This window comes from Taurulus bubalis, assembly GCF_910589615.1.
Source record: "Taurulus bubalis genome assembly, chromosome: 15".
Taxonomy (NCBI): Eukaryota; Metazoa; Chordata; class Actinopteri; order Perciformes; family Cottidae; genus Taurulus; species Taurulus bubalis.
The window spans coordinates 21692769-21705429 of NC_136603.1; the positions used below are offsets into that span (position 1 = coordinate 21692769).

The 12661-nt window shown below is 43.1% G+C and overlaps 1 protein-coding gene across 1 annotated transcript; it reads left to right on the forward strand.

Annotated features, from left to right (window-relative positions):
* Positions 1–207: 207 nt before the first annotated feature.
* LOC306748305 (G-protein coupled receptor 183) lies at positions 208–7345 on the forward strand (the record flags this gene model as incomplete). Its single annotated transcript, XM_079231460.1, has 4 exons — positions 208–263; positions 5781–6139; positions 6590–7104; positions 7181–7345. The coding sequence occupies 4 exons, from the start codon at positions 208–210 to the stop codon at positions 7343–7345; spliced, it is 1095 nt and encodes a 364-aa protein (XP_079087586.1).
* Between the last annotated feature and the right edge of the window lie 5316 nt (positions 7346–12661).

The following is a 12661-nucleotide window of genomic DNA, read 5'->3' on the forward strand; positions in this document are numbered from 1 at the left end:
TATATATATATATATATATATATATATATATGTCTCTGTGAAGGGAAGGCGAAAACCACACAAGAGCTCATCAGTGGCGAAAGGTGACAAGCGTGAAGCAAAGTGTGAACGGCGAGAGTCTTCACGCGAGGCGTTGTGGAGCAGAGGGACAAGGGCCCGAGCCGGGCAGGCGGCGGCTGGTGCAGAGGGGAGGGGGTGGTGGTGATGATGAGAACAGACACGAGCCACATGAGGCCCACTGACAGCGCAGGAGTCCCCCTGCGGTATGTCCAGCAGACTACTTATGCACACACACACACACACACACACACACACAGACGCATAAACGCACACAAGCACGCAACTCTAACACCACGATCCTGACTTTGTAAGATGGAAATATGAAATAGTGAAACTAAATAAATGTTGAGAAGCTGAAACATTTTTTGCTGGAATGAATTCTGTTCTTAGATGAAGAACGCCGCTGGATGGTTTGATGTTTCTCATTCGTAGTGATGGCACCCCCTCTAGTGGCTTCATGTGTTAACAGCAGTTCACTTTTCTTTTTTTTTGCAGCCTGCATTGCAACTGAACACACAAATATACTGCATGTCTGTGTGTAAAATGAATATTATATTATAAATATTATAAATAAATCAATGGTTGTCCCCACCACTACGTCGCGTTTGCTCGACTGCCGCCCGGTGGAGTTGGGGCGGTAAAGCCGACTTCAACTCCGACCGTGCGGGGGTTGAAAGTTTTCACACACGATTCATTTTGGCAGCGAAAAAACACATCCCCAAATTTGGTTAGGCATCGTTTGTGGAACCACGCTGGCTGTTCCGCACGCGTGGAGGACACCAGAAGTCATTCCCAGTTTGCCTCACCAACCCACCGCTGGTCTCCCCCCCACCCACCACCACGAGGGGCGCCTTTAAAACGATATGCCTTCTGGGGTGTTCTTTTATGGGGCTGCAGTTTCAACCATTGACTATTGTATCATTCTCTTCAAATCAGTTTGTCCGCCCCCCCGGCCCCCTTCTTTTTTTTTGCCCACCCCTGACTTAACAACCAGAAAAAGGTCACATTTCTGAGAAGTGACTTCCATGCATGTTCCATGCTGGGTCGTCACTTTCAATTTCCTAAGACCTTTCACGTCACACACCCATCAACCAGGAGAACTGCAGCACACCGCGTGCGCCCAGAGCCGGTGTGATGTATGAAATAGAATATGCCACGTATTATAAGCGGTCCTTTGGAGTAGATTATGTTGAGGTATTTAGAGTATAGAGCTGCTCTCAAAAAGAGAGGCTTTATTACGATGTCATGCTTTCAGGTTCACTTTAAAACCATTAACAGTAATGCCTCCTACTCTCATTATATGAATCATTAATATTATATGCATTGAATGTGTTGTTACGCTGTTACGTTGTTCATTCTGTACACATGACATCTATTGCTTCTGTCCATCCTGATAGAGGATCCTCCTCTGTTGCTCTCCCGAAGGTTTCTTCTTTGGTTTTTCCTGAATCGATGTGAGGTCGCGGGACAGAGGATGTCGTATGTGTACAGATTGTAAAGCCCTCTGAGGCACATGATTTTGAGCTATACAAAATAAATTAAATTGAACAGGAGCAGGGGTTTGCACAGGATTCAGTTTGAGATGACATTGGGGGTAAAAGTCATCGATGCGGCTCCCAACATAAAATCTCTGGATGGGTTTGCGTTGCTTATTTTGGGTAGTGAAAACTCAAAGGGCATGCATGAGCAGACGTGATCATCTCCTTCTTTCCATGTCCCGCCCCCCGCTGTATTTAACACTGAGACCCCCACCCCCACCAGGACACCTAGCGAGCTCTCTACAAACGACGTGTCTTTTCACATCTCTTTTTTCTCCAGCGCCCGAGATGTTTAACTCTGCGCACAGAATTAATGGAGCGTGAAATGCAGGCCTGAAGTGCAGCAGGCTCCTAACCTGCAGGTGACACGAAGCTCTTATTGTGACCTCAGTGAGCTAAGTATTATAACCGCATTTGACTGGTGACAATTAGTGACCTTTTGGCTTTCCAGCAGCCATCCATTTCAATTACACCAACCTGGAGAGCTCTGGTGGGCGAGCGACATGAGATACTGTAGTTGGTGTACTACTACTACTACTACTGTCCTGCTATTGTTAGCTCGGCCACCGTTCTGCTCCATTAGTCTTACAATGCTCTAATGCCATTTGGCACGCCGTTAGAGCGCGTGTTGTATCACATTTGTGTTTTGATTGAAGCTTTAAGTGATAGTAATGATTATTATTTTTGGCTCTTATGTTCTTTGAAAGGTCGTAGCAATGTGAACTCTTTCAAGAACATTATCATTTTGCTTTGTTCACCTTCATTAGACAGATAACGGCATAGAGGTATGACATGCAGCAGACGTCCGGAGGGCAGAATCGAAACCCCCGGACGCTGCGTTAATACGGCATGCACTGTAACCTAACCTATAACCAAGGTGCTCCACAAAGGATCTTTTTATGAAATGCCAGCTTTCTGTGTCCGTTATTGGCTATCACTGAGATGAGAAAGGAGAATGTGCAAACTGAGACTGAGTTGTGTTTGCTGCTGCTGCAGCTTTCTTTGTATAACCACCATAACTATTCTCAGAATTAATTTTTTCAGTTGGGATTGTTCACGTTTAAAAATAAAATAAAAAAAGGGCGGGTTGGTGGTTGAGAGGTACAGTGTGTGGAAGTGAAATTCTTCAAACTGTCGGTGATTTATTCACAGATCAGACAATCTTTTTCAGACGATGTGTTTCTCTCACAAGCACCAGCAACACTTCCGCTTCCTTCCCCATCTCCCACCTCATCAGCTCCACCTCAGGCCTGCATGCCTCACCTACGTAAAGTTTAAACTTGAGAAGCCTCAGAGGCAGGAAGGTATTATAAAACTTCACACTTAATCATTTCATCTAACCTTTTCTCAAACGCACGCTACAGCAACTGCAAACACTCTTTCATCGAACTCCGGCGAGCGCGAAGCCACCAAACTGAAATGGATGCTTCATGCATGCAGAGAAGCGACATTAACGCAACCACTACTTGCTTAGCTTATCTGTCTCTCTAACGCACTCTGTAGCACTCTAGTACTAACCACATTGTGGGTCTGTGAGGTCTGTGCTCTAAGTCCCATAGTGGGGACTCACCTTCTATTCAGGACAAAAAGTGGGTTCCCAAAGGTTAACCATCAATATTTATGGGCGATACTCGGTTTCCTTTAGACTTATGGTTAATGTTGTACACTACCGTTCAAAAGTTCGGGATCACTTAGAAATGTCCTTATTTTTCAAAAAAAAAGCACTGTTTTTTTCAATGAAGATAACATTAAATTAATCAGAAATACACTATACATTGTTAATGTGGTAAATGACTATTCTAGGTGGAAATGTCTGGTTTTCAATGGAATATCTACATAGGTGTATAGAGGCCCATTTCATAGCAACTATCACTCAGTGTTCTAATGGTACATTGTGTTTGCTCATCGCATAGAAGACTAATGGATGATTAGAAAACCCTTGTGCAATTATGTTAGCACTGCTGAAAACAGTTATGCTGGTGAGAGGAGCTATAAAACTGGCCTTCCTTTGAGTTAGTTGAGTATCTGGAGCATCACATTTGTGAGTTCGATTATACTCTCAAAATGGCCAGAAAAAGAGAACGTTACTGTGAAACTCGCCAGTCTATTCTTGTTCTTAGAAATGAATTCCATGCGAGAAATTGCGAAGAAACTGAAAATGTGTCTGGGTGACCCCAAACTTTTGAATGGTAGTCTACATCTTAGTCACAGAAACGCAGCATACACAGGCCTACCTAGTGGTGCAAGATTGGGAGCGTTTCAAAAGCTTCTCAATGGCTCTCAACTTAGCCAACGGTGCTAATGCTGTGTTTACACCAAACGCGACACGAATTATTCGCGCGACCAGTCAATGCATACATGGCAGGTTGCGAAGGCGCGAAATTTCCGGCGGACGGCGAGTTTTTTCCGGCGGGCGCGACTGACGCGTTTGAGGCGGCGCGAACAGAGTGAAGGACGCGGCACGAATTCGCTCATATTTCGATAATATTATGAACCCAGACGATGGAGTTTGATGTTCCGACGTATGTGGAATTTACACAACAAGTATAAAGCAGAACTAGTGGTTATTTCCATGGTGGATGGTGGAGGCGGTCTCCGTTTTACGGAGAAAAATTGTGTCGCATTTGGTGTGAACGCAGCATAACAGCGCCAACAGCACAACCCACAGCAGACCGAGCTAACGGTGTGTACCTGAAGGGGGCGCTACGCGTTTGACTCGACCCTGTCGAACCGCCGTATGAGCGCAGTGCAGAGCGGCGGCCGTGAGCGAGCCAGTGACCAAATTATTATTTCGTACAAGAAATACATGCATAAATTACGATTTGTGCTGATATATATATTTATGGTGTTTCGCTGTAATAGAAACGGAATATAACCTATTTTGAATTAACGATCTCTTACTGTTGCGAGTTTTCACTGTAAAATCTATAAAGCTCTCCAAATTATATTTATAATATTCCTATTTATATATATATTTTTTTATACTTGATATTTTATTTAGGCATTTTTACACTTTAACAAACAAACAACCTTCAAAAGTAAGAAGGAATATAAGGAATTAACCATGCATCTGGCCAAGTGGGCCATAAGGAAGAAAACAATTTAAAAAATGTAATCAGGTAAATAAGTAAAAATAAAAAACAAAGCAATCAAACAGCCATGCAACACTTCAAAAGCATCGTCAGTTAATCGTGTCAACCATAAATTCAATCCAACATACAGATATATTACACAAATTTATATTCAAAGAGTTATATTCACAGGGTTTCATTAACTTAGTTTTAAACTTATATATATGGGTTGCATCTTGATGAAACATAGTTCTTGTCTTTTTAAGATACTGAGCTTCTCGAGCCAACAAAATCCAGAAACCCGTGAGGTTAGGGAGGGCGAGTAATCTGCCCATTTCCTTCTTTTGACATATATTTGGTCCATTTTGTCCATCTGGCCATGTATATGTCCCTTCTCAGTCTCAGAAGGAAGGTCATTCTTTCCATCTTGTGGATTTCTTTCCTTTTCATATTATTGTGTGCTTTTGAATATTGAAGCTTTGGCAACATTTATGAAACTTTCATGTCAATAAAGACACATTGAATTGATACAGAGAGAGAGAGAGAGAGAGAGAGAGAGAGAGAGAGAGAGAGAGAGAGAGGGCTCAAATTTACATTTCAATTATAATTATGAAAGTGAAATAATAACAACAATGAAATAGCACAAAGACATGACAACAATACATGCTACTGGTTCATAACACTTTCTATCTTCCTTAGTGATCATGCTATTGAAATTGAGGGAACTACGTATCACATTTGTTTCAAAGTTGTCAATGAAAGTCTATAAAACGGTTTGCTATGCACAGTGCTTAGAACTCTACAAACTACCGGGGTTTGAGCATCACCGAGTTTGACAGACACATGGTGTCAAAAAGGAGAGGTGGGATTTGAACCCTGCATCCATCCTTTTCAGAGGCTTTTCAAGTCAACACAGCTCAATTTACCACCACAACCACCAGACTCAGGAGTGTAAACAGTCAATCAGCTGGGGAGCCGTGTCTCTTGTTGTAAGTTCCGCACATATATTATCTCTGTCTACTGTGGAGCTCAGTTTCCCTTTGTGTTCTTGCTCCTTTGCACTCTAGTTTTCTGCCTTTGGATTTATGATGTTTCACACTTTTCTTCAAATGACAGGTGCGATGGCGTTTGAAAACATCACCCCGAACTCCGCCGAAAACCCTCCGAACCAGAGCAGCTGCGACGTGTTTGTCTACCAGAGGTCTGCCGCGGTGCTCTTCCCAATTTTCTACTCTGTGGTTTTCATTATCAGCGCCTGCGGCAACAGCTTGGTCCTCTACGTGATCTGCCAGAGGAAGCAGAAGTTCAACTCCACCTCCGTCTACCTGGTCAACCTCGCGCTGTCCGACGCCCTGTTCACACTGGCGCTGCCCGGACGAATTATCTACTACGTCCGCCACTTTGACTGGCCCTTTGGTGACCTTCTCTGCAGGCTGACAACGCTCCTCTTCTTTGCAAATACATATGCAGGTAATTGGTTGCTTCTGTTTGCCAGTATGGCACCTTTGAGTGTGTTTTTACACGCAATCTCTTTATTTGTTTCTCGCTGAACTTTATGTGGGAGAGAAAAAACCCAGAATGCACTTATAAGAGTTCATTCAGAATTTGCCTCCAACCTTCATACACTCCCAAGTATATGAAGTGTAAAAGGTGTGTTGGCTATTTCAATTGTTAGAACAGGACCAGAACATCTTCTACAAAGTCAAGGAAGCGCTGCCCATTTGGTCAACACTCATGATCTATCCCTTTGGTTATTATCTGTGGAGTTATGTATTTGTTTTGCATGCGTTGAGCAGGAACTGCATTGCGTATTGTTAGCAATGTAATGTAATTGGATGCCTGGTACAGCCTCTGGAAGAATTCAGTTCGACAACTTCTCTCGTTAGTATCTCTCATCAGTATCCGTCGTTCTTCCACCAGGTATTGGCTTCATGACCTGCATCAGTCTGGACCGCTACCTGGCCATGGTGCATCCACACCGGATGCAGTGCTTTCGGACCGTGAAGGTGGTTCGCAGGGTCTCCGGCGTGGTCTGGGCCCTGGTCTCCCTGCAGGTGGCCCCCTTGCTGTTCCGCAGCATGCTGCGCGAGCACCAGGGGAGGCGGACCTGCATGGAGTACTTCAGCTTCGAAGGCTCCCGCTTCACGCCTTATGTCCTGCTCCTGGCCTGCGCCGTCTCCTTCTGCTGTCCGCTCGCCGTCATCGCCGGCTGCTACGCCGAGATCAACCGGAAGCTACGGGCCGCAGCGGGGCAGAACTCCGTGACCGGTCGATCAAGGAGGAACCACAGGGTCAACACCATCATCCTCCTCATCCTCCTCACTTTTATCGCGTGCTTCAGCCCATACCACGTCAACGTAATGCAGTTCATGTCCAGAAAGATCCACCACCAGGCAACTTGCGAGGAACTGAAGGCCTTCAAGGTGTCTCTGCAGGTAGGACCTGTGCTCGTTGGTTTGATTGCGATCCCCCGCCAATTTCCCGCCTCATAACCCGTCCTTCTCCCCGCAGATCACAGTTTCGCTCATGAACTTCAACTGCTGCTTGGACCCAGTCATCTACTTCTTTGCCATTAAGACCTACAAGAAGCGGGTGCTGAGCCTGTTCAAGGACTATCTGTATACTTCCGCTGCCTCCTCCAAAATGACAGCTGAGAACAGCAGCAGCAACACCTGAGAGAAACCACAGCTCAGCTTTACAGGAGGCACACGACCCGTGCCACAGAGGAGACCTAGTTTAAGGTCTATTTTAGTCCCTTTCTGTGCAAATGACAAGCAGTATATTGTGGGATGCTCATATGCAGCGGATATGCATTAAAATGCGACATCAATTTTGCACAAAAAAAAAGAAAACCGTGTTACTTTAAAGTGTTAATCACAATGTTTGTTTGAGAACACTGTACAATGTATTCTCCCATATCTATAATATTTCCCTTTTTACACGATATTTTATTGCTTTTCTTGTTAAGATGTGTGACACACACATTTTAACAAGAGATGACCTGCATCCGTAATGTACAAATGTATTTGGCTTGAATCAGTGTAAGGGGGAGGAAATGTCCTGACCTAAATAAGCTTTTCATTCTGTAAAAAAACGTTGTAGTTATTAATGCAGTACCATGGCAACTTTCACTTCCTTTTTGGAGAGAAACACATGCGGACAAAAATAAATACTACTAAAGTGTGTAAGCGGGTAATTAGTATTTTATTAGACACTGAAGCTGCTTCATATGGACCCCATAGTTACATATTGTGCACGAAATTTGGGTTCGCCAAAATGAGAAATGTCACATCTCTCTTTCATGCTCACATCTGAGTTCTGAGTGGGAGTGCGTACACAAGGACTGTCACCGCTTCCTCACCCACCTTTCCTGCTCCCCTCATGGGCCTCATTCCAGCAGGGTTCCGCAGCTTGTGGTGTGTGTGTGTCTCTTACACATTTTAAGCAGGTGCACGTTCTCTGTTTTTATGGTGGAGTGCCATATTTAAATTTAACCTTTCACATTTCCTGCGTTTTTGGAAATGGTGCCCAGTGATTTTGCATAGACAGTAATGTGCACACATTGTGTCGTGAAGAGGTTGTATTGGATTACTGATGTGTTTCAATGTTATTGTACAAGATCTATTGGTCAGCATACAAACTAGTATCATGACAAATGATATACATTATTCTTTAGATAATAAAGTCAGTTGTGGTGCCAGTGCAAACCCCGGCATCAGGGGTCTGATCCCGGGTGACAACCCAGACTCTCCGCCGGTCCACCGATTTTCTGTTGCTGCGGTTGCACAGGTAAGACCCAGCGCACCAGTGACACCCTGGTGCTGGGGTTTGTGCTGGCTGAATTTGAGCGCACGATCTGACTTTCTTCTCGCCCCTTACCACGGCTCGTTTTTAGTTTTTAGTTCTTTCGAGCAATGAAACGGTCTGTTGCTCCACTGTCTCTCAAACCTCGTTTCAGCTAACTAACGTTAGCTAAATCCGCTGTCTCCTGCTGATTAGTACGAAAGTAAGTAAAAGGTAAAAAACAACATTAATTGGACAGAAATACTGGGCGTTAGCTTGATCAGAGGCCGTCCACATCGTTCCATCACACAACGAAGAGAAAACACACAGAAGGTATTTCGGTCCGTTTGTTTTTAAATTAGAACCTATAATCGTGCATTAGCCTCTGAACCTTTCTGCACTGTGTCATAAGTCTGCCTCTGACACTTCTCAAACATTTACTGCACAGACAAAGGAGACGGCGTCACTTCTTGTACTTCATCACAAGCTACAAAAGCTGCCATCTTGGATCTTTTTCCCCCCACAACCAGTGATTGAAAGTGACCATATTTGGACAGCAGAGAGACGCCGTATGTACGGCTCTGGTATAACTGGAATAACTTTTGTTCCCAAAAATTATTTAATTAAATAAGAAAGGCTAAGAAATTAGCCTTCTAGAATGATTGTTTTCATCCGTGGTAACGGCATGTATACATCCTGTAGTCTCTCATTCACCCTGAAGGCATTTCTCCATGAACCCAGCTAGCTATTTACTTCAAGCTAACGCAAGCTGGCTGAAACCAATTAGCTGTCTACACTTACCGAGAATTCAGATCCGGGAAGATCCATCCAAAGCATTCAGTTTTTACAGCCTACAGCGGTCCATTGCTGTCCTTATAGATGCAGAATGTCACAAATGGAACTAAATGTGCAGTAAATAGTGTCGATCCAGCCAAACTGTTTTGACGTGAAAGACCGTCCGTCATGGCTGCCATGGAGCAATATGCATTCTGGTTTTAGTTCTGTGTTTGGTTGGTTTTCATTAAGGCATTAACAGTCTTTCATATGAAGATTAAAGAGAAATAAGTGAGGAACTTTCAAGAGCGAAGCAAAACTTATGGGGTAACCTGAAGACCAGCCTTTAATGTTGTCTGCCCCTCATTTCCATTTGAGAGGTTTTGACAGAGACATCCTGTATTTGTAAGAAGCATGTCATTTTAAGGACAGCATGTTTGTTTCAAGTGGTGTGTGGGAGTTGATTATGGTATTTTTAAGGTTACATTTTTAAATGACAGTTGTCCCAAAAAAGGACCATATGATGTTTAATATGTATCAGCACATTTACTGCAAATAATGTACTACTTTAATACAATGTGGCAGACCCAATGGTTCAAAGAAGAAACCTAAGAGGAGGTCCAGGTTCATATGTGTGCGAGTAAATCGCTACGCAAATTGGATTTTAGACAAGTTCATGAAAAAAGAGATATTGACATTTATATCCCAATAAAATGAAGAAAATAATTAATTTGTATATATTTGAAAAGGACATGAAGAGTGATTATTTTGGTGTGTGTGTTTTTTGGGGGTTTGGGGCTGTTACTTTTGCTGAGCCAAGCTAACCAATAGGGCCCGTGTTCTCAGATCACCACAGTGCCATAACCTTACATAGACAGACAATGCAATGATCTGTTCTTTTGTTTCTATCATTTTAATTTCATACAAGGAGTGGATTATTTCTTTGATAGAGCCTTGTGCATATTCAGCATGGTTTCCAATCAATATGTATTACCTTTCAGACGACAACCATGGGCGATCTGCTTAAATTCCATGTAGTTAACTGTTTAATTTATTTGAAGGGGAATCTGCCAGAATAAACACATTGCTGCCATCCGGTGACGAAGGTGCAGCACAAGTCTTGGTGTGCACATCTTTGACCTGTTCTGTTCCTGTTGAACTGTAAATGAGCTGAACCTCCACAGCTGTAGTACTCGTTTCACGCCAGAAGAGAGCGCTGTCCATCTGAGAAGAGCTGCCTGGTGTTATGATATGTATTGTGCAAAGAGGAGAACAGGACATTTACGGATCATGTGGCACTTTAGATGTACTCCACTTTCTACCATCCAAATGTCTTGTCGGGCTCATTATAACAAAGTGACATGAGATGACACAGACGACAGGTGGTTGGAGCAGCAGTGGTGGCCTTTAGAGCGGGTCTTATATGAGCCGACAACGTAATTACATTACATTTCATTTAGCTGGCGCTTTTATCCAAAGTGACTTACAATAAGTGCAATTCCACCATGAGTACAAACTCAGAACAACAAGAATCAATAGTCATTACAACACGTTATCATTACAACACGTAATCATTACAACACGCCCTCTGCTGTAACCGGAGCTAGTTCCAACTGATCCTAAAAACATCACGGCGGTCACATGATGTCTTCAATGCAGTTGGCGGGTTTTAGGACAAGCCGGGTTTTCTATTTGCTTTGGGTCTGTCCTCCAACACATTGGATGTTAAGTGAAACTGTAAGGTTAACATGTTGACTATTTTTCGAACATCTGTTTTGGGGGAACTCCCTCATCAATCAAGACCACCAATGTCTGTCATTGAGTCAACCATGAATATTCTATAACACAAAACAAATGTCACGTTCTGACCTTGCAACACAAATTATGCATCATTTGGTCAGAATTTTGGTCCCCATCTAAATTCTGCTGCCGACCAGACTGAACGTGAAAATGAAAAAAAAGTATTATTTCGAAAAAGTAATTTTCTCTAATTTGATTGGTTATAAAACTGCAGGAGCACTTCTTTAAACGTCTTAAAGATGTGTTGACGTGTTTACCATTAAGTCGTAACATGTAGGCGTCTTGTTTCAATAGATAATGGACCATTGTACCTTTGCAATCATCAAATGTCAAATAAAACCGAGTGCTGTATTTCAACAGTTGGCCTTTTGATAAATCTTGTTGCCCAACCAATGTTTTTTTTTCTTTCTGAACAACCACAGAAGTTTCCTGGAAACTGTTGCAATCTTATCATGACCACGTGTCTAACAACAGGAGAGAGGCCCGCTATCACAGCGCAGACACTTTACTCATCACCGCATAGAGAGTGCAACTTTGTACCGTGTCTGTGAGCGCATGAACTGCATTCATGAAATATGGTAAACATGTACAAGCTAGTGCTGCTTTCATACTTTAAAAGGGCACCGTGTATAATCATAATTTGGTTATATTTTTGGGAGAGGAGTGAGCAATTGAAATGATTAGCTGAACATCAAAAGCTGCATATTGTCCTCTTACTGAGTTAAGTAGCGTACGATATGGTTTATTAAAGCACTATATTTCAGCCCTTGGTCATTGTTAGGTTCATCATCCTCAAAGAAACATACATTACAGCATAATGCAGATAACTGTATATTTCAACAGATACGGCTCAAGAGGATTTCCTTTGCAGATTTTTTTGTCTCATAACTTCCTTTATTATGCACAGGATGTGCAGACAACCAATTCCTATCAGATGCTCTGACAAGTCTGCACATTTTAATATTTTTTGTGTGTGTTGCTTTTGTATCATCATCATCACCATCATTGTTTCAACAGGGAGAGAGTGTAAAGACGGCGTAAGTGCCTTTCCTTGGCTGTTCAGCCCCATTGTCTTCTATGAATAGCCGTGGCAGAGCACCCCGTCTGCATCTGATGCCCAGTGAGTCAGACCCACAAGGCGAGGCCATGAGGAAGTCGGGCTGCTTCCTCTGCCTCGCCGCCGGACTTGTTTTGAACAAAGGAAGGTTGCGGTTCAATTCACACACACACACACACACAAAAACAGCATTTTAATATTGGCACAATTTTTTATATTCTTAATAACTTAATTCATAACTTATTTTGTATTCCTCTTGGTTGCAGGTGTAAAGAAACCCGTCTACCTAGCGGTCCACTTACTCATTAGGCCGTGAGAGATTCAAAGGTGTGAAAACCACAGGACACCAGTTGGTACACACAGCTGAAGTATATGATCAACAACCTGTGAGCCAGATATTGAGAGCAAGATTTTCATCTAATAACACATTTTTCTCTGCTCATTTTCTTCCGTGCAATATCTGGAGGCCCGACCACATCTTGCATGTAAAATGGGCTCTGATCTCACACTCCAAAGCGACAGCATGCTGCTGAGCACCGACATCTTGATCCATCGCCTTTCAGCTTTAACCACAGGAA